At 48.2% G+C, this 23140-nt stretch overlaps 3 protein-coding genes across 3 annotated transcripts; all 3 read left to right on the forward strand.

Annotated features, from left to right (window-relative positions):
- The first annotated feature begins 2882 nt into the window (after nt 1-2882).
- On the forward strand, nt 2883-4040 carry LOC144108165 (kelch domain-containing protein 3-like). Its single transcript, XM_077641443.1, has one exon. It carries the CDS (start codon nt 2883-2885, stop codon nt 4038-4040), a length of 1158 nt encoding a protein of 385 aa, XP_077497569.1.
- Nucleotides 4041-11568: 7528 nt separating this feature from the next.
- On the forward strand, nt 11569-12726 carry LOC144108166 (kelch domain-containing protein 3-like). The gene has a single exon (XM_077641444.1). It carries the CDS (start codon nt 11569-11571, stop codon nt 12724-12726), a length of 1158 nt encoding a protein of 385 aa, XP_077497570.1.
- A 6008-nt stretch (nt 12727-18734) lies between these two features.
- LOC144108167 (kelch domain-containing protein 3-like) lies at nt 18735-19862 on the forward strand. Its single transcript, XM_077641445.1, has one exon. The coding sequence runs from the start codon at nt 18735-18737 to the stop codon at nt 19860-19862; it is 1128 nt and encodes a 375-aa protein (XP_077497571.1).
- Nucleotides 19863-23140: the final 3278 nt, after the last annotated feature.

Consider the following 23140-nt stretch of genomic DNA (forward strand, 5'->3'; position numbering starts at 1 on the left):
AACGATGACAGCTGAACAAAATACTTGAAAGTTCTGTTAAATCTTTCGATTTGTCCGTTGACCTGTGGTTGATATATCGAAGAATGAGTTAACTTGATAGCCCTGTTACTCAGAATTTGCTTAAATTCCTTCGACATGAAGTGAGGGCCTTGATCGGATACTATTTCTTCTCGATAGCCTTTATGGGCAAAAACGTAGAGTAATAAATCTGTAATATCTGTAGTGGTAGCATTATCTGCCATCTTCACCTGAGGCCATTTAGAAAAATAATCAACTAAACTGATGGCATAGCGACAACGTCGAGACACTCGCTCAAATGGGTCGATTATGTCGATTGCCAACTTTTGCCAAGGCTTATCTGGAAAAAGATCAGGGTACGAAGGTGGCACAGATGTTTCCGCCGTTTTTAAGTCATGAACGGTAGTAGTTGGAGTGATCTCTTCCTCCGACGCGTATGCCGCAGCTGGAATGTAATTTTCCTGTGACGCATACTCGTGCACTTCTCTCACAGAAGCTCGACGACGATTGCAGACTGACTGAAAATGTCCAACTCGTCCACAATAAAAACGAGTCCTTCTTTACACAGGACACGTAGGTGGCGACGCTATGTGACGATTCGGTCCACATCTGTAGCAGTAGAAATGCGCCATGTTATGCGTTGCGCGTCTGAGCGCGCTTATTGACGGAACCCTGTCGAAAAGTTGCGGTCGTTCGGAACGTTGCTGCTGAAGTTGCGTGTACTCGTAGACGGTGTTACGATGCCTTGTTGCTCCGGACGTCTTGAAGAACGGGCGTTTTGAAACGGAGGCAAGGTTTCGTGACGTCGGGGACGAGCTTGATGGAAATACGAAACTTCTCCTTGAATTTGCGGAGGAACTCGTGGCAACGATGGCGTTGCTTGGCGCTGTGAACGAACTTGATGCAATGAGCACGTTGCTTCTTGTAGTGGTGCTGCGGCTTCTTGAGCGTCGCGAGCAGTTTGCTCATACCGCAAAGCAATATTCGAAGCTGTGGCGAAGGAGATATCGGATCCTTCTAACAAAAGGCGTTCGCGAACACTTAGCGATGAGACGCCAGTCACGAGCCTGCCTCTCATTGCTTCATCTGGGGACGCAAAACTGGACGCGTTCGCCAGATCCCAGAGTGCGGCTATGTATTCTGTGACCGACTCATCTGGCTGCTGCACGCGGTTGTAGAATTGACGTCGTTCAAATGTGTCAACACAGAAGACTCTTGGGCAAGTAATGTCACTGCAGTCTGATACACATCTGGCGCAGTGTCTCCCATCTCTGTGGACGCTGACGCTGGAAGCGACGCAATCTCCGGTTGCGTCATAGTACGTTCAAAATAAATTCTGCGCCCTTCGTTTCCTAAATTGTATATCAACAACAATTTCTTGCTTTCAGGTGATGCTGAAGAACCACCAGTTAAGTTCTAATCAAGTTCAAATGTTTGTATCCACTGTGCCCAAGGCCCCGCCGGGCGTCCCGGTCTCTGAAGGAAAGGCTCTGGTGCATGAACGCCGGAGAACCCTTGCGTCGCGTTCAACTTTTTTTTTCCGTTGAAAATCATGTTCACGGCTTGTATTTCTCTAGTACAATCGTCCCTCAATTCAACTTTCAAACATCATCGCCAGAAATGACGCATGGCCTTCCGATGCAATACCTAATACGGCGGTTGGCTTCCTCAATAGTCGGTTACGAAAATGGCAGCGGCCTCCCGGTCTCTCAATGGCCGGTGATTAAAACGGTGACAGCTTCCCGGATCCTCCAATGGCCGGTTACGAAATGGCAGCGGCCTCCCGACCTCGTCACTGCCCGGCTATAAAACAACCGCGGCCTCCTGAATCGCTGATAACAAATACAACGTACTTGCGGTTCATCATTCAGTCCGCATTAAATACTGAACATGAAAGTTGGCGGCCTCCCGTTCTTCGCGATTGCCGGTTACAGAAAATGGCGGCAAACGGTCTCCCTCCCTCCTCGTCTGCGCAGCAACAGGTTTCACGCAATGGCGGTAACTGCGTAGGTCCGCTAGGCTTAGCGACCTCCTCAACCGACTGAACTCGAGGCGTCTCAAAACGTAACCTCGCTCATTTTCACATGAACGCTCTTCACACGTCTAAAAAATGCCGGTGATGAACGCACTCACTCGCTTTCGACAGCTTGGGTACTACTGGCGAACGCAGCTCGTTGGCAGCGGTATGGTCCTCGATGACGAGGTAGGAGGAAGCAAGTAGCCGCCAAAGTCCTCCGATGAAGTTGAATTTGCCGCCGGAAATTGGCTTTGGAAAACAGAACTGAAGACAACGGGACGTCGTCCCATTTCAACTAAACCGTGACAGCCAATTAACTCACACTAGGCCAATGGTCCTAATGAATCCCATACTCGTCGCCAATGTGGTGTCGTCCAGGAGGGCCGTCCTAGAAGTGAGTCGAGACTAAGCAAAACATGACGAATGACGTTTTATTAATGGAGGGATGGGTTTTCATGTGGAACCATCACATGACAATCCAAACTACCGATGCACATCGAAAAGGCCAAATCCAATCCGTGGAGAGCAAACTGAAATTGCAAGCCAGGACACAACAGGAGTGAGTACAAGAAAGAAGGAAAAAATGAGGACTGGCCAGAAGGGAATACCCAAATAAAGAGTACAATGGGCATTACGAAAGCTTATGATGGTAGGCGTTTTGTTTGTAGAAGAAAATTTTGAACGGCAGAGCAAACATTACCATTGGTATGCCGAAGTACTTGTGTACGGACATCGAGAAGAAGGAAGAAGGAATTGTAGACAGTGAAGAACCTCGTCGCGTGCTGCAGCTGTCGACAGCCAAAAGAAATCTACGCAGCCTTCCCGGGAGGAATTTGCAGGGGCGAAGATGTGGACGGCGCGGCTGGGAGGCGTGCCGGAAGGCGCAAACTACACGGCTGTCTCCATTAATGGCAAGATCTACTCGTTCGACCCCGACCGCGAGGACGTGGACCGCACCACACGCGAGTCCGTCGAAGTCTACGTATTCGACCCTGCGACCTGCCAGTGGAACCAGCTGCAGACGCAGTCCCTTCCGGACGGGAGCCCCTGGCATAATAATTACAGCCGCACGGTCGTCGCCTACGGTAACAGCGCCTACCTCTGGAGCAGCCGGGATTATCTCGAAGTGGGTAGCGTAGTTTACCGCTTCGACACCAGGACGATGGCATGGAGTCTTCTGGAAGTGTCTGGCCAATGGCCAGAATTGCGGTTCGGCCAATCTGTATGCTTGGTGGGCAGCCGAGTCTACCTCTATGGTGGATGGCCGGTGGATGGTCCACCCACGCCGCAGATAGATTTCCTCGACCTGAAGACATTGCGCTGGCATACTGTGCCAACCAGAGGCGAGCTTCCGGAGAACACCATGTACCACTCGGCGTCCGCCATTGGGGACCGTATGTACGTGTGGGGCGGAGCCATTTTGCTCTCTGGCCGAGGCACAGCCTACAGCAGCTCTCTGGTGTATCTGGACACGTCCACCTCGACATGGGTGCGGCCTCGCGTCGATGGCTTTCCCCCCGAAGGGCGCGAAGATCACGCCACCTTCGTCTACAACGGAGAGCTGTACGTATTTGGAGGTTTGGACTTCGACCGGGACCGATACTTTCGCATCATCCACAAGTACAGCCCTGAGAGGTCCTCCTGGAGCGTAGTGACGCCGAAGCGGTCAGGCCCGTCGGCCAGGCGGTTCCCGGGCTGCTGCGTGATTGACAATTTGCTTTTCGTCTTCGGTGGTCGAGGATTGAAATCCTACGCAACGGTTGAGCAGTGGATGCAGTCTAGTGCAGAGGAGACTTCTGAACTATGCGAAGAGGCGCTGACGGATATGCACGTCCTAGACTTTTGTCCGACTTTGAAGACTATGTGCCTGACGGCTGTCATAGATGCAAATGTGCATGTCGGCCACCTGCCGCCTGCCATTAAAAAGGAGGTCAGTGCACTCACAAGCTACAGCAGCACTTCGCCGTCATCTCAGCCTGCACGCTCAAGCTGCGCACCAGACTGACTGGACTCTTTAGATGTGGCCATAGACTGTGGGGACGGTAATCTACGCGACCGCTGGGGCGACGCTACAGCAAGAAAAAAAAATCTTTTGTGTAAACTGCCCCCTGCTTCGTGCAATGTTTGCACACAAATGCGCAAATGTTCATGTGTCCATGCAGTTCGAATCCAAGTTTCCTTGCTATTATACCTCCAGAGAATAAATGAGAAACGGCTTCTTATACTAAGGCATCTCTCTATTAAAGTTTACTTCATATCAGGCATTTTTTAGACCATTTCACTAACACAACTCTACCTTTGAGTATGAAGGAAGCAACCAGTGTAGAAACCCCACAAGTATTTCATCAATTTTTTGTCACCGTAAAATCTGGCAATCACGCCTAGCATGACTATAGCGACTGGAACGGTTAGGGAATCATAGCGGATTTGAGCCTTGGGCCAGGAGGAATTTTCAAACATTTTATAAAATGGTGTCACTCTTCATTGCAGCCTTATGCTATTATTTCCGGCGTACAGCCTACGTGCTACGCATGTTTATGTGTTAAAAGTTTATGCTTTGCTAACTATCTGCGGGTGCATAGAGTTGCGTAGTTTTTAACATCGCCGAATAAAACAGGTCGTACCCATGGCAGTAGTGTGGAGTACCCATGGGCTACTCAGACATCTTAAATTATTATAAAGGGGTCAGACTGAAGTATCCACCCCTACATAAAGATCTAAGCATAGAGGATGCTGTTGCATGGCGACAGCTGCAGACGGGTACTTTCCCGAATCTAAACCTTCTTAATAAAATGTTCCCTACGCAGTATGAGGCTAGGTGCCCATGGTGCGGAGAGAAACCAGACGTATACCATATATCATGGGTCTGTCAAAAGATTGAGCCTCCAACTATTCGTAGAATGAAAAACGCCAGTGCGGAGCAGGGGAGAGTATGCTTTCCAGCGTAAGCTTGAAAGGCCAAAGGTGCATAGTAGAGCGAGCACGCGAGATGGCCATATTCAGTTGAGCCTCGGACTAAGGCACCAACCCTGTGAATGAAGACGGAAGACGCCATCGGAAGATGGAAGACGCCGTCTGAAGCCGCGAAGATCTCTTTTCTAGAGCTCAATAAATGTGTTTCCGATCCGATCCGATGTGAATAAATGCACATAACTGCGATGTGACTTTGGAGAGGTTACACATTTTGCGCGTGATTATTGGCACTAGGAACATTCTTCGTTCCAAAAATACCGTCATTGCTTTACTCACATCCCTGGTTAAAGCTAAAGCAAGCAGCGATTGTCGGCGCCTGATCTATATGCGCTTAACCTGGCTGGTATCACAAACTGTGAATGCAATGTTCCGCTTTGGAAAGGAAGGTTGTGGCATACCCAGAAATGATCGAAAAACGCATTTTCAACGGGAAAGTATTTATGAACGTGACGCGATTTTCCATATATCGTGAAATAACCCTACAACAATCAGTTTATCCTCACATATCCCCTCGGCAGGCTTCAATTTTGATTCTATCGTCAGAAGCATCCCGAATTGATAATATGTGGCAGTATTAACTAATCGTTACGAGTAATACCCAAACTTTAGAAGAAATTTTTTTTTCTGCACGAAAACAATAAAAATTGCCAAAATATTCCAAAAACTTTCAATTAGAAACATTAGCTATAGAAAATGGAATACATTTTATTCAGTCTAAATGTGGCCGTCAAAAACTTCAAATCTTTACCGGTAGCTTGTTGGCAGCTAAAGCCAGAAGAGAATCCGAGCAACACTAACCCTATTTTTCACACAGTCCAGGGAAAACGGCAAACTCTCCAGCGATACCAAATGTTTTTAATTTATTTCAAGGGGCACAGTGGAAATACAGGCAGCGAAACAGCAGCTTCTCTAGTGAAGAAAGCGAAAGATACTGGAGAGGAGGGAAAACTCCCGATAACTATGCAATTTATAAGAAAGCAACTGAAAATGGAACTTGCACCTAAATGAAAGAACATCTGGCACAACGAGGGAAAGAATACCTTCGCATTTCAGTGGGTTAAGAGCACTAAGCAAATGCCAGGAACATTTACTACAAATCACCACCAGTCAAAAGCCATCACAGGACACGGGCAATTTGCATTTTTCTTCCAGCGAGTCAACATTAGTGGAGAGCGCAGTTGCCGTTGTGATCCTGAAGTACAAGATTTTGATCACTACGCGCATAATTGCGTCTTAACGGAGCACGAAAGAAAAATATTGGCAGGAAAGTTTGGAGAAAACACACAAAGAGAAAACCTGAGATAATAAAAGATCAAAAGCTAGTTAAAATGTTACAGGACGTGGTAAAAAATATACTGGAGAAATCATACGAAAAACAGCAGCCTGCGTTGACCGCCACTGTCACTCATGTGGCAGCAAGACAGAGGGCTAGCGTGCTTCCATGGGGGCAACATAGCAAAAAAAAAATAGACGTAATCAGTCAAGAAAGCCCAATCGGCAGACATCTGCCAGTCACCATAGGCCTCATTGGCAGATCACATTTGAAGACAAGACCGAGCGACCACATATTGTCACAGAAGGAGCGGCAAGATTCTACAAATCAAGAAAACCAATCAAGAAGGCTCAATAAGGCACAACAAATGCTGCTAGGGCACCGTCACTAGTATTGTCAGACACTGGAGCTCACGTGATATCATTAAGGTTTGGATGAATTGTCTATTCCCTGAGCGTCCCCAAGGAATCTGCTGATGGGCGTCCCCATGAGCAAGAATCTTTCATCCCAACAAAATGATATCTTATAAAATGCTGTTTGTTCTTGCGGTCTATATGAAGTTACCTTGAACATCGGATAGCTTTAATTGGCCGGAAGAAACATCCTACATGAATGAAAAATAAAGATCACATGATCATAGAACATCGGCGAGCTTTACTCAACCGGAATATACACACATGATAATCGGCCAATTCTACTATACCGGAAATAAGCATAGAAAAGTACAGCAAGACACCTTCTATAGCAGTCATACGACTGTGATTGAAATGATAATATTAATAGTTGGTTTTCGGCGAAAGGAAATGGCGCAGTATCTGTCTCATATATCGTTGGACACCTGAACCACGCCCTAAGGGAAGGGATAAATGAGGGAGTGAAAGAAGAAATGAAGAAAGAGGTGCCGTAGTGGAGGGCTCTGGGATAATTTCGACCACCTGGGGATCTTTAATGTGCACTGACATCTTAGCGTTTTTCCTCCATAAAAACGCAGCCGCCGCGGTCGGGTTCGAACCCGGGAATTCCGGATCAGTAGCCGAGCGCCCTAACCACTGAGCCACCGCGCTGGGTGAGTGATTGAAATGATCGTACTCATTTCAGAGCTGTTGAGCATTATTTTCATCGCGTTAGAATGTCACTTAGAAGAATGTTCTTAATGGGAAATGCAACCTCATAACATTATACTGAATAATCTTGAGAATACAATGAAAGAAATATTAGAAATATAGAAACATGTGACATCATAACATCAGTAGAATATTATACACTGAAATATACCACAGAAATATCATATTCACTTCCCATACAATAACTACTGGGAAGAAGGAATGGCACACGAAAAAAAATGACATTGAAATACATGTGAAACACCCGGATGCATTTCAATAGAAAAGTTATAATTATATTACCCAAGAATTGAAATTTCAATGTAATGCTCCTTCTTGGCCAAGAGAGAAGAATGCAAGATAAGTTATTGGGACACATAGTCCTTAAACCAGTATGGCTTGCGAGTGTTCCTTCTTGGTCGCTCCTGTGTCAAACTGGATTCTTGAGGAGACATCCTCAGTCCAGCTTCCGATGGCTGCCGTCGACGTAGGTTTCCAGGCGGAAGAGCTGGGGCTGGCCCACTTTCATCAGGCAGCACTGAACACTGGGCACGCAAGACAGGAGGCACATCTTGCCTGCCTACAGATAAATCACGTGGACACTGAGCACTTGGGGCAGAAGACACACCACACCCGTTCACACGTAAATCACTCGCATCACTGTGGAGGTGGGACGACATGGATTGTCCAGCTTGTTTCCGTGTAGAACTGGTGAAGCAAGTTCTTGCTTCTGAAGACTGAGGTACTGATGATGCATCAGGAGGCTGCCGAGGCAACACTGGGCCCGCCCAGCATTGATCGTGTGCATAACTTTTAGAATCGTACGGAAACAGTAGCTGAAATAAATCAAAATGTTTATCCTCTTCCCGATTCAGTTGTCTCGGTACCTTTGCCAGCTTGGAAGCATTCCATAGATTGCCACCAGTTAGGCGGTATGATGCTGGAACATGTTGAATGACAATCCCGTTGTGCGGAAAAACGTCTGTCTCCTTTGAACTGAATGAGGGGTTTACGAACATTGACAAAGTCCCCTGGCTGAATTCTGGGTGTTCGTGATCCAAGCATGTTACCTGTGTATTCTTTAATCGTCATCTGTTTATTCTCCATTCTTTTCCTCAAATCTTGAATAGCTAGATATGGATTCTCAGCAAACAATGAGGGAAATGAAGGAAATACCTCAATAGCCAGCTTTGTACGATGGCATCTGCCATGAAAAAGAATTCCTGGTGTGACCCCTGCTGTGGATGAGGTGTAGAACTATATGTGCCAAAATGCTGCGCAATTCTGGTTTTAAAAGGCCCACGTTCCAACGATGACAGCTGAACAAAATACTTGAAAGTTCTGTTAAATCTTTCGATTTGTCCGTTGACCTGTGGTTGATATATCGAAGAATGAGTTAACTTGATAGCCCTGTTACTCCGAATTTGCTTAAATTCCTTCGACATGAAGTGAGGGCCTTGATCGGATACTATCTCTTCTCGATAGCCTTTATGGGCAAAAACGTAGAGTAATAAATCTGTAATATCTGCCATCTTCACCTGAGGTCATTTAGAAAAATAGTCAACTAAACTGATGGCATAGCGACAACGTCGAGACACTCGCTCAAATGGGTCGATTATGTCGATTGCCAACTTTTGCCAAGGCTTATCTGGAAAAGGATCAGGGTGCGAAGGTGGCACAGATGTTTCCGCCGTTTTTACGTCATGAACGGTAGTAGTTGGAGTGATCTCTTCCTCCGACGCGTATGCCGCAGCTGGAATGTAATTTTCCTGTGACGCATACTCTTGCACTTCTCTCACAGAAGCTCGACGACGATTGCAGACTGACTGAAAATGTCCAACTCGTCCACAATAAAAACGAGTCCTTCTTTACACAGGACACGTAGGTGGCGACGCTATGTGACGATTCGGTCCACATCTGTAGCAGTAGAAATGCGCCATGTTATGTGTTGCGCGTCTGTGCGCGCTTATTGACGGAACCCTGTCGAAAAGTTGCAGTCGTGCGGAACGTTGCTGCTGAAGTTGCGTGTACTCATAGACGGTGTTACGATGCCTTGTTGCGCCGGACGTCTTGAAGAACGGGCGTCTTGAAACGGAGGCAAGGTTTCTTGACGTCGGGGACGAGTTTGATGGAAATACGAAACTTCTCCTTGAATTTGCGGAGGAACTCGTGGCAACGATGGCGTTGCTTGGCGCTGTTAACGAACTTGATGCAATGAGCACGTTGCTTCTTGTATTGGTGCTGCGGATTCTTGAGCGTCGCGAGCAGTTTGCTCCTACCGCAAAGCAATATTCGAAGCTGTGGCGAAGGAGATATCGGATCCTTCTAACAAAAGGCGTTCGCGAACACGTAGCAATGAGACGCCAGTCACGAACCTGCCTCTCATTGCTTCATCTGGGGACGCAAAACTGGACGCGTTCGCCAGATCTAGGAGTGCGGCTATGTATTCTGTGACCGACTCACCTGGCTGCTGCACGCGGTTGTAGAATTGACATCGTTCAAATGTGTCAACACAGAAGACTCTTGGGCAAGTAATGTCACTGCAGTCTGATACACATCTGGCGCAGTGTCTCCCATCTCTGTGGACGCTGACGCTGGAAGCGACGCAATCTCCGGTTGCGTCATAGTACGTTCAAAATAAATTCTGCGCCCTTCGTTCCCTAAATTGTATATCAACAACAATTTCTTGCTTTCAGGTGATGCTGAAGAACCACCAGTTAAGTTCTAATCAAGTTCAAATGTTTGTATCCACTGTGCCCAAGGCCCCGCCGGGCGTCCCGGTCTCTGAAGGAAAGGCTCTGGTGCATGAACGCCGGAGAACCCTTGCGTCGCGTTCGACTTTTTTTTTCCGTTGAAAATCATGTTCACGGCTTGTATTTCTCTAGTACAATCGTCCCTCAATTCAACTTTCAAACATCATCGCCAGAAATGACGCATGGCCTTCCGATGCAATACTTAATACGGCGGTTGGCTTCCTCAATAGTCGGTTACGAAAATGGCAGCGGCCTCCCGGTCTCTCAATGGCCGGTGATTAAAACGGTGACAGCTTCCCGGATCCTCCAATGGCCGGTTACGAAATGGCAGCGGCCTCCCGACCTCGTCACTGCCCGGCTATAAAACAACCGCGGCCTCCTGAATCGCTGATAACAAAAATGCTGACCCAGTACAACGTACTTGCGGTTCATCATTCAGTCCGCATTAAATACTGAACATGAAAGTTGGCGGCCTCCCGTTCTTCGCGATTGCCGGTTACAGAAAATGGCGGCAAACGGTCTCCCTCCCTCCTCGTCTGCGCAGCAACAGGTTTCACGCAATGGCGGTAACTGCGTAGGTCCGCTAGGCTTAGCGACCTCCTCAACCGACTGAACTCGAGGCGTCTCAAAACGTAACCTCGCTCATTTTCACAAGAACGCTCTTCACACGTCTAAAGAATGCCGGTGATGAACGCACTCACTCGCTTTCGACAGCTTCAGTACTACGGGCGAACGCAGCTCGTTGGCAGCGGTATGGTCCTCGATGACGAGGTAGGAGGAAGCAAGTAGCCGCCAAAGTCCTCCGATGAAGTAGAATTTGCCGCCGGAAATTGGCTTTGGAAAACAGAACTGAAGACAACGGGACGTCGTCCCATTTCAACTAAACCGTGACAGCCAATTAACTCACACTAGGCCAATGGGCCTAATGAATCCCATACTCGTCGCCAATGTGGTGTCGTCCAGGAGGGCCGTCCTAGAAGTGAGTCGAGACTAAGCAAAACATGACGAATGACGTTTTATTACTGGAGGGATGGGTTTTCATGTGGAACCACCACATGACAATCCAAACTACCGATGCACATCGAAAAGGCCAAATCCAATCCATGGAGAGCAAACTGAAACTGCAAGCCAGGACACAACAGGAGTGAGTACAAGAAAGAAGGAAAAAATGAGGACTGGCCAGAAGGGAATACCCAATAAAGAGTACAATGGGCATTACGAAAGCTTGTGATGGTAGGCGTTTTGTTTGTATAAGAAAATTTTGAACGGCAGAGCAAACATTACCATTGGTATGCCGAAGTACTTGTGTACGGACATCGAGAAGAAAGAAGAAGGAATTGAAGACAGTGAAGAACCTCGTCGCGTGCTGCAGCTGTCGACAACCAAAAGAAATCCACGCAGCCTTCCCGGGAGGAATTTGCAGGGGCGAAGATGTGGACGGCGCGGCTGGGAGGCGTGCCGGAAGGCGCAAACTACACGGCTGTCTCCATTAATGGCAAGATCTACTCGTTTGACCCCGACCGCGAGGACGTGGACCGCACCACACGCGAGTCCGTCGAAGTCTACGTATTCGACCCTGCGACCTGCCAGTGGAACCAGCTGCAGACGCAGTCCCTTCCGGACGGGAGCCCCTGGCATAATAACTACAGCCGCACGGTCGTCGCCTACGGTGACAGCGCCTACCTCTGGAGCTGCCGGGATTATCTCGAAGTGGGTAGCGTAGTTTACCGCTTCGACATCAGAACGATGGCATGGAGTCTTCTGGAAGTGTCTGGCCAATGGCCAGAATTGCGGTTCGGCCAAACTGCATGCTTGGTGGGCAGCCGAGTCTACCTCTATGGTGGATGGCCGGTGGATGGCCATCCCACGCCGCAGATAGATTTCCTCGACCTGAAGACATTGCGCTGGCATACTGTGCCAACCAGGGGGGAGCTGCCGGAGAACACCGTGTACCATTCGGCGTCCGCCATTGGGGACCGCATGTACGTGTGGGGCGGAGCCATTGTGCTCTCTGGCCGAGGCTCAGCCTACAGCAGCTCTCTGGTGTATCTGGACACGTCCACCTCGACATGGGTGCGGCCTCACGCCGATGGCTTTCCCCCCGAAGGGCGCGAAGATCACGCCACCTTCGTCTACAACGGAGAGCTGTACGTATTTGGAGGTTTGGACTTCGACCGGGACCGATACTTTGGCATCATCCACAAGTACAGCCCTGAGAGGTCCTCCTGGAGCGTAGTGACGCCGAAGCGATCAGGCCCGTCAGCCAGGCGGTTCCCGGGCTGCTGCGTGATTGACAATTTGCTTTTCGTCTTCGGTGGTCGAGGATTGAAATCCTACGCAACGGTCGAGCAGTGGATGCAGTCTAGTGTAGAGGAGACTTCTGAACTATGCGAAGAGGCGCTGACGGATATGCACGTGCTAGACTTTTGTCCGACTTTGAAGACTATGTGCCTGATGGCTGTCATAGATGCAAATGTGCATGTCGGCCACCTGCCGCCTGCCATTAAAAAGGAGGTCAGTGCACTCACAAGCTACAGCAGCACTTCGCCGTCATCTCAGCCTGCAGGCTCAAGCTGCGCACCAGACTGACAGGACTCTTTCGATGTGGCCAGAGACTGTGGGGACGGTAATCTACGCGACCGCTGGGGAGACGCTACAACAAGAAAAAAATTGCTTTCGAGTAAACTGCCCCCTGCTTCGTGCAATGTTTGCACACTAACACGCAGATGTTCATGTGTCCATGAAGTTCTAATCCAAGTTTCCTTGCTATTATTATATCCGGAAAATAAATGAGAAACGGCTTCTTAAACTAAGGCATCTCTCCATTAGAGTTTACTTCATATTAGGCATTTTTAGACAATTTCACTAACACAAATCTACCTCTGAGTATGAAGGAAGCATCCAGTGTAGAAACTCCACAAGTATTTCATCAATTTTTTTTCGCCGTAAAATCTTCTTGCAATCACGCCTAGCTTGACTATAGCGACTGGAACGGTGGGGAATCGTAGTCGATTTGAGCCTTGGGCCAGGATGAATTTTCTAACATTTTAGTAAATGGTATCACTCCTTATTGTAGCCTTATGCTATTTCCGGCGTACAGCCTACGTGCTACGCGTGTTTGTGTGTTAAAGTTTTATGATGTGCTAACTCTCTGCGGGTGCATACAGTTGCGTAGTTTTTAACATCGCCGAATAAAACCGGTCGTACCCATGGCAGTAATGTGGCAGTACCCATGGGCTACTCAGACATCCTAAATTATTATAAAGGGGTCAGACAAGTATCCACCCCTATATAAGGATCTAAGTAGAGAGGATGCTGTTGCATGGCGACAGCTGCAGACGGGTACTTTCCCGAATCTAAACCTTCTTAATAAAATGTTCCCTACGCAGTATGAGGCTAGGTGCCCATGGTGCGGAGAGAAACCAGATTTATACCATACATCATGGGCCTGTCAAAAGATTGAGCCTCCAACTATTCGTAGAATGAAAAACGCGAGTGCGGAGCAGTGGGAGAGTATGCTTTCCAGCGTAAGCTTGAAAGGCCAAAGGTGCATAGTAGAGCGAGCTCGCGAGATGGCCATATTCAGTTGAGCCTCGGACTAAGGCACCAACCCTGTGAATGAAGACGGAAGACGCCATCGGAAGATGGAAGACGCCGTCTGAAGCCGCGAAGATCTCTTTTCTAGAGCTCAATAAATGTGTTTCCGATCCGATCCGTTGTGAATAAATGCCCATAATTGCGATGTGACTTTGGAGAGGTTACACATTCTGCGCGTGATTAATGGCACTAGGAACATTCTTCGTTCCAAAAATGCTGTCATTGCTTTACTCATACCCCTTGCTGAAGCTAAAGCAAGCAGCGATTGTCAGCACCTGATCTATGTGCGCTTAACCTGGCTGGTATCACAAACTGTGAATGCAATGTTCCGCTTTCGAAAGGAAGGTTGTGGCATACCCAGAAATGCTCGAAAAACGCATTTTCAACGGGAAATTATTTATGAACGTGACGCGACTTTTCATATATCGTAAAATAACACTACAACAATCAGTTTATCCTCTCATATCCCCTCGGCAGGCTTGAATTTTGTTTCTATCGTCAGAAGCATCCCGAATTTATTATATGTGACAGTATTAACTAATCAGTACGAGCAATACCCAAACTTTAGAAGAAATTTTTTTCTGCACGAAAACAATAAAAATTGCCAAAATATTCCAAAAACTTTCAATTAGAAACAGTAGCTATAGAAAAAGGAATACATTTTATTCAGTCTAAAAGTGGCCGTCAAAAACTTCAGATCTTAACCGGTAGCTTGTTGGCAGCTAAAGCCAGAAGAGAATCCGAGCAACACTAACCCTATTTTTCACAGTCAAGAGAAAACTGCAAAGTCTCCAGCGATACCAAATATTTTTAATTTATTTCAAGGGGCACAGGGGAAATATTGGCAGTGAAACAACAGCATCTCTAGCGACGAAAGCGAAAGATACTGGAGAGGAGGAAAAGCTGCCGACAACTACACAATTTATAAGAAAGCAACTGAAAATGGAACTTGCACATAAATGAAATAACATCTGGCACAACGAAGGAAAGAATACCTTCGCATCTCAGTGGGTTAAGAGCACTAAGCAAATGCCAGGAACATTTACTACAAATCACCACCAGTCAAAAGCCATCACAGGACACGGGCAATTTGCGTTTTTCTTCCAGCGAGTCAAAATTACTGGGGAGCGCAGCTGCCGTTGTGATGCTGAAGTACAAGGAGTTGATAATTACGCGCAGAATTGCGTCTTAACGGAGCACGAAAGAAAAATATTGACAGGAATGCTTGGAAAAAACACACAAAGAGAAAACCGGAGATAATAAAAGATCATAAGCTAGTTAAAATGTTACAGGACGTGGTAAAAAAATACTGAAGAAATCATACGAAAAACAGTAGCCTGCGTTGACCGCCACTGTCACTCCTGTGGCAGCAAGGCAGAGGGCTAGCGTGCTTCCATGGTGGCAACATAGCTAAAAAAAACCAAAAAGACATCAGTTAACAAAACACAATCCGCAGACACCTGCGACACCACATTTGAATACACCTGGCAGATCACATTTGAAGACGAGACCGAGGGACCACATATTGGCACAGAAGGAGGGGCAAGAATCTTACAAATCAAGAAAACCAATCAAGAAGCTTCGGAGGTTTAAGGATTTCCAATAGTGTAGGCAGCAAACATTGACAATTAACCAGGATGTACCTAATGATTAGTGAATTTGCTCGCGGAAAAGACATTATGTGAATCAACGATGACTTCGACAACCGAAGAGTATTAACAAGAAGGAACAGACAGAGAGAAAAACTTTATTCAGCAAGTGAGTTTTAGACCCAGCTGGGTCCCTGGGCCACTGCGCGGTTTCGCACTGCATCAAGTAGGTCATGCCGGGACATGACATCGGCAGCCCGAGTCACCGCAGCAAGCTGTGATGTCGGGTCTGCAGACATAAGCAGGACCTCCCAGTCCTCCCAGCTCGAGATGGCGTGCTGTCCCCGCAGGGGAGGGTCAGCAGGGCAGCCGAAAAGGATATGGGAGAGTGTGGCGTGGGGGTCACCGCATAGGGAGCATGCAGGGGATGTGCCGCAATAGTGGGATAAAAGCTGAGGGGATGACAGAGAGCGGGTCTGGAGGCGTCTGAAGAGGATCTGTTGGGAGTGCGTAAGAGAGGGGTGGAGAGGAGGGTAAGTCCGACGGTCCAAACGGGGTATTTGCGTGAGCTCCGCAAAGGTGTGCGCCTGCTCCCTCGAGAATCCTGGATCGAGACTGTCCTGAGCCCGGCAAATCAGACCTCGGGCCAATTTATCGGCAGCCTCGTTTCCAGGGTTCCCAGAGTGAGCCGGCACCCACTGAAGCTCTACCCTGCGCGGTAAATTTTGGGCAGGGGTGTTCAACAATTGCCAGACAGGGGCGTGAATACTGCCCCAGGAAAAGTTGGACAGAGGCGTTTTGGAGTCGCTGAAGATGTATTGGGCGTCCGAATGTGCAAGAGCTAGGGCGATGGCGGTCTCCTCTGCCTCCTCAGGCGTAGAGCCCGAGGGAAGACAGTGAGTTAGGGTTAGATTGTGGGCAACTGCTACCGCATCATGCGCTGTACATGCGGCATCTACCCAAACGGCATGGTGGGCTTGCCCATAATACTTATGGAGGGCATTAGCGCGAGCTACGCGGCGAGGGATGTGATATTGGGGATGGACGTTTCGAAGAAGGGGTTTCACAACGAGAGGTGTATGGATGTGTCGAGGAATGGCTATAAGGGTTGACTGGTTAGCGGGTATGTTGATGCGAAGGGAGGAGAGTATATGGCGACCAGTGGCGCTCGTGGCAAGTCTAAGGTACTGTGTCTGAAGGTGCGCGTCAACTAGTTCCTGAATGGTGTTATGCATGCCTAGTGCAAGAAGTTTGGCTGTGCTAGTGCTACGAGGTAGGTTTAGGGCTGCCTTAGTCGCAAGGCGGATCATTGCGTTCACGCGTTCGGTTTCCGTGCGGTTCAATTTGAGATATGGGGTTGCGTATAGAATGCGGCTAAGCGTAAATGCGTGCACTACTTTCATGTTGTCCGCTTCGTCTAAACCCTTGTTAAGGGAGGACACTCGGCGTAGAAGGTGCAACACGGATTGCGTGGAGGCCTTGAGCCTTTTAAGGGTACGTTCATTTCTTCCAGAATCCTGCAAGTGGAGGCCAAGGATGCGGAGGGCGGGTGTGATGGGGATAGGGGATCCTTTTAAATTGATTTGGATGGGCGAGTTAGCGCTAGATTTTGGCCTAATTAGGAAGAGCGCGGACTTAGATGGGGAACTTTCGAGCCCGATGGATGACGCGTGAGAGGAGATGGCGTCTGCTGCTAACTGAAGAGTTTCCTCAATTTCCCCGTCAGAGCCATGAGTGGTCCATGTGGTAATATCATCAGCGTACAGGGTATGCTTTAGGTGTGGGATTAGAGCCAGTTTGTGAGCTAGGGGGATGAGAGCAACGTTAAAGAAAAGAGGAGAAAGGACCGCCCCTTGAGGGGTTCCGAGCTCTCCGAGTGTATAAGGGGATGTGGTAATCTGATCTATGTGCAGGGAGGCAGTGCGGCCCGAGAGAAACGCGCGAGCGTAATTGTAGGTTTTCGGGCCTACCTGTAGAGCCTGCAGTTCCCGTAAGATGGCATCGTGTCGAATTCTGTCAAATGCCTTGGTGAGGTCAACTGTCAGGATAGCTTTAGTGTGGTGGGGGATGGTATCATCAAGCACGTCATGCGCAATTTGAAGTAGGGCGTCCTGCGCAGATAGATGCGCACGAAATCCGAGCATACTGTGGGGGAAAAGGTGGTTGTCTTCCATGTACGTTGTTAGCCGAGCAAGAATTATGTGCTCGAAGACCTTGCCTAGACAGGATGTAAGAGAAATGGGGCGGGTGTTGTTTAGGGTGGTGATAGACTTGTGGGGTCTTGGAATAAAAATAATTTTTCCATGCTTCCACGAGGCAGGAATAATTTTTCCATGCTTCCACAAGCATGAACACAGCCATTTTTATGTCGTGTTTGGAACGGCCGAATGAAAGCGCGCCTCGACGCCAGCTTTGGCATTCATACAGTTCGCGCAGGTCTTAACCGGTACGCATCAAGTCACACTTTCTCTCTCCCTCTCAGTACATTCCAGCCTGCTGCTTACGAGAATTTTGAGACGAAACAAAGCATCGTTTCCTGGATACCTCGTGCGTTTGTAAACACTTGGCACCCCAGGCACATTTGACGTTTCAGCAGAAGTTGACATTTCTGCGACAAACAGCGGTTTTTATGGAAGTGGGCCGAAGAACATTGTTGCGTGCATCTCAGATGCATCGTCATCCTTTTGGTGGGTGACGCGGCATTCTCGAAAAACGCCTTGCCTTTCTGCCAGCATTTCAATAGCGCATCTCATACTGGTCTTCACCACTTGGCAAAGTATAGATGGCTTTTGAATACTGTTTGGCAACGTGGTTGAACACATTTTTTCAAAAAGGCGCCATGAAGGGGAACAGAGGAAATGATAAATACACAGAAGACAGACACGCCGGCGCGCAAACACCTGGCAGCTAATTTAATTTTGCGCAGAATAAGTTACTGCGGCCAAGCGAAGGACACAGAAAAACCTTAAGGCCAACACGTAACTCTTCACAAAACAATGTACAGTCACTTTATATATTTTTTTGTTATTATCTTATCATTATATATAGTTTTTGCCAATGCACCCAAGGTATGAAAGTTCGCCAGTAGGGGCACTGGAACATCCCTCACACAGGTGCACGTGCATAAAGGGGAACGAAGAAAGGGGCACTCTATACCTTGGCCAATCCCCCCACGTGGGTATGTGCCATATTACTTGAGAAGAAGAAGAAGAAGAAGAAGAAGAAGAAGAAGAAGAGGAAGAAGAAGAAGAAGAAGAAGAAGAAGAAGAAGAAGAAGAAGAAGAAGAAGAAGAAGAAGAAGAAGAAGAAGAAGAAGAAGAAGAAGAAAACGATCCCGCACGTGCACGTGCACATTCTACGACCGAAAAGAAACCTGCGCATCTTTCCCGGGAGGATTTTACAGTGGCGAAGATGTGGACGGTGCGGCTGGAAGGCGTGCCGGAAGGCGCAAACTACACGGCTGTCTCCATTAATGGCAAGATCTACTCGTTTGACCCCGACCGCGAGGACGTGGACCCCACCACACGCGAGTCCGTCGAAGTCTACGTATTCGACCCTGCGACCTGCCAGTGGAACCAGCTGCGGACGCAGTCCCTTCCGGACGGGAGCCCCTGGCATAATAATTACAGCCGCACGGTCGTCGCCTACGGAGACTGCGCCTACCTCTGGAGCAGCCGGGATTATATCGAAGTGGGTAGCGTAGTTTACCGCTTCGACACCAGGACGATGGCATGGAGTCTCCTGAAAGTGTCTGGCCAATGGCCAGAATTTCGGTTCGGCCAAACTGCATGCTTGGTGGGCAGCCGAGTCTACGTCTATGGTGGATGGCCGGTGGATGGCCCACCCACGCCGCAGATAGATTTCCTCGACCTGAAGACATTGCGCTGGCATACTGTGCCAACCAGGGGCGAGCTGCCGGAGAACACCATGTACCATTCGGCGTCCGCCATTGGGGACCGTATGTACGTGTGGGGCGGAGCCCTTGTGCTCTCTGGCCGAGGCACAGCCTACAGCAGCTCTCTGGTGTATCTGGACACGTCCACCTCGACATGGGTGCGGCCCCGCGTCGATGGCTTTCCCCCCGAAGGGCGCGAAGATCACGCCACCTTCGTCTACAACGGAGAGCTGTATGTATTTGGAGGTTTGGACTTCGACCGGGACCGATACTTTGGCATCATCCACAAGTACAGCCCTGAGAGGTCCTCCTGGAGCGTAGTGACGCCGAAGCGGTCAGGCCCGTCGGCCAGGCGGTTCCCGGGCTGCTGCGTGATTGACAATTTGCTGTTCGTCTTCGGTGGTCGAGGATTTAAATCCTACGCAACGGTCGAGCAGTGGATGCAGTCTAGTGCAGAGGAGACTTCTGAACTATGCGAAGAGGCGCTGACGGATATGCACGTGCTAGACTTTTGTCCTACATTGAAGACTATGTGTCTGATGGCTGTCATAGATGCACGCGTGCATGTCGGCCACCTGCCGCCTGCCATTAAAAAGGAGGTCAGTGCACTCACAAGGTACAGCAGCACTTCTCCGTCATCTTAGCCTGCAGGCTCAAGCTGAGCACTAGACTGCCAGGAATCTTTTGATGAAGCCATAGAAGATGGGGACGATAATCTACGCGACCGCTGTAGCAACGCTCCAGCAAAAAAAAACCTTTCGAGTAAATTACCGCCTCCTTCGTGCAACGTTCGCACACAAACGCACAGATGTTCATGCTTCCTGTTTTTTCCAAATATATTTGCTGTTCGCTTCATTTCTCCGGAACAGAAATGAGGACCAGCTTCTTAAACCAAGTCAGTCTCTTCTTATATACTTCATTTTAGGCGTTTTCTTTAGGGTATTTTTCATCATCATCATCATAATCAGCCTGACTACACCTACTGCAGGGCAAACTCCTCTCGCATGTCTCTCAATTAACCCTGTCCTTTGCCAGCTGCGCCCACCTAATGCCTGCGAACTTCCTAATCCCATCCGCCCACCTAGCTTTCTGCCGCCCTCTGCTACGCTTGCCTTCTCTTGAAATCCACTCATTTACCCTTAAGGACCAGCGGTTATCTTGCCTTCGCATCACATGCCCGGCTCAACCTCCTTTATTCCTCGTGATTTCGACTAGGATGTCGTTAACCCGCGTTTGTTCCCTCACCCACTCTGCCCGCTTCCCGGTCTCTTAACGTTACACCTATCACTTTCCCCTCTATAGCTCGTTGCGTTGTCCTTAACTTGAGCTGAAAACTTTTCGTTAGCCTCCATGTTTCTGCCCCTAGGTGCGTACCGGTAAGATACAGCTGCTGTACGTTTTTCTCTTGAGTAATATTGGTAAACTGCGGTTAATAATCTGAATGGCAGTTTATGCTATTGCAGTAACATAACTAACTCTGAGTATGTACGGTAGCAGCCGTTGTCGAAACCAGAGAAGTATTTCATCAGTTATTTGTCGCCGTAAATCTTCTGGCAATCAAGCTTTACTGAAAGGCGTAAGCGACTGGAACGATTTGATAGCGATTCCGGTTTGGAGCCCTGGTGCAAGGGCGAGTTTGCAAACATCATTTCAAAATGCGGTATTGCAATTTATGGCAGCCCTATGCCATGATTTCCGGTATACGGCCTACGTGCTATGCATGTTATAGGTGCTATACCATAGCCAGCAATCGTGGACAAAAGCAATTTTAAGCGGGAAACTGTTTATGAACGCAATTTTTTCATAAAATGAAACTTTCACTGTGACAATCACTATATCTGCAGATCACCCGACAGCAGTCATTTTTTTTTCTATTCGCGTTTCCGCTATCATCAAAAGCGTTCCCCATTGGTTTTTTATGGCAGTCTTAACTGCTCGATGCGGGCGATGGAAACACTTTAAAAGAAAGATTTTGCTACATATCGCAATAATGAACTATTACCTTTGCGGCGAAGACTTGGTCCTCGCTGCACGATAGAAAGATACGTACTGACAGCGTGGAGATCCCGAGCAGATTCCTGAACAATGCAGGCTGCAGCCGCTTCCTTCCAAGGAAGAACTTGAAGACCGACGCACCACACAACGGCTGCACCTTGTTATTTAAAAGCAGACAGTACTGTTTACTTCGACGCCTTTGCCTTGTCGCGCGGCGGTTAATTTCATGGACACCGGAGGATGTTGTCGGTACGTTCACGTGCTTTAGTTATGCGGAGCGATGTGTTGTTGTGTGAGGGGACCTCTTTCGATAAAGTGCCCCGCGAGCATTCGCCTCGTCACAAGTGAATGGAGGAAACCGCAGCTGGCACCGTGAAGAACGCGTTTAATCTTGGGAGCACGAAAGCATTTTATTCTGTTACTACGTCAGACGGATCTGTTACCACGGTCTCATTTAAAATGTTACGCACCAAGTTTCATGATCTCCGGTGCATCCACTCCACGAAGCTCCAAGTGCTCGGCAGGTATCTCAGTTTTTCTCCACTGTTGCAAACGTCGACTGTCTGTGTTGGCATTAAAGTTGTTGGCTCGAATGGAACACTTTACCAGAAGAGGTCGTCACAGCTGACGATGTCCACTCCGCTCAATTTATTCATAATTTGCAATTACTTGAATATTCCTCGCACTCTGTTGTTCTCATGGATTTTATAGCTGGTTTCAAATTGAGAATATCTCTTTTATATACTCGTCATCTCTCAATTGTGTGCTGTTTCTTTCTTTGCGTTGTTTTTATTATTTGTACACGCTCTACCGTTGTAATGCTTCGGCGCTGCAGGATATGCTGTAAATAAATAATATATAAAAGGTGTGAACACCGACTCAATGGCGTAATATATTCTTGGGTCGTCCGATCAGATAAGAGTTGGCTTTATCGTTCGTTTCGCCAGTGTCTTCAATTTGGAAGTAGCCGGAAGTCCCGCAAGACATATAAAGGGCACTAAGCTGAATGCTACTCATCAAAGCTTTTCTATCCTAAAAACCGAAGGAAGCGTCATAATTTAGAAATGAAAGAAAAAGACGTCAGGCTTTTTTTCTTCGTTTGCGCTGATAATGTCTCTTTAACTGCTCAGCGACTAGTTAAACGCCAGGAGAGAGCTGCCTCAACTGCTCTGCAAAGCATTTATTATTTTCTGAATATAAACCAGCACCTGCGCTGGGAATATCCACTTAACGAATCGCTTCAGTGTTCAGCAGCTCTTCGAAGCCGACGACGAAGAGGTCAAAGAAAAGTCGTTGCAGCCAGGCACAGCGTTGAACACAGTGCTATATTATTGATCCCTCCTTGCACATCATGTCTTCTTTTCGGAAGTCGACAGAGAAGATATTCAAGGTACCCGCAACCCCGATTAATAAGAAACAAGGCGGGACTGCGGGGAAAACTCCCTCAAAATCTGCGCCGCAGGAGACACGCCAGGACAAGTCACCGTGGACAGTCATCAGTCCCGTGGCAAAAGTAAGAGCAACTTTTTTTTTAATTTACACCGTTTCATAGAGACCGGCGGCATGATAAAGCTCTGCTGTTAGTACTGTGCCTTTGCCGAATAATAATAATAATAATTGTTTTTTGGGGGGAAAGGAAATGGCGCAGTATCTGTCTCATATATCGTTGGACACCTTAACCACGCCGCAAGGAAAGGAATAAAGGAGGAAATGAAGGAAGAAAGGAAGAAAGAGGTGCCGTGGTGATGGGCTCCGGAATAATTTCGACCACCTGGGGATCTCTAACGTGCACTGACATTGCACAGCACACGGGCGCTTTAGCGTTTTGCCTCCATAAACACGCAGCCGCCGCGGTCTGGTTCGAACCCGGGAACTCCGGATCAGTAGCCGAGCGCTCTAACCACTGAGCCACCGTGGCGGGTACCTT

Source organism: Amblyomma americanum, chromosome 10 (assembly GCF_052857255.1).
Source record: "Amblyomma americanum isolate KBUSLIRL-KWMA chromosome 10, ASM5285725v1, whole genome shotgun sequence".
Lineage (NCBI taxonomy): Eukaryota > Metazoa > Arthropoda > Arachnida > Ixodida > Ixodidae > Amblyomma > Amblyomma americanum.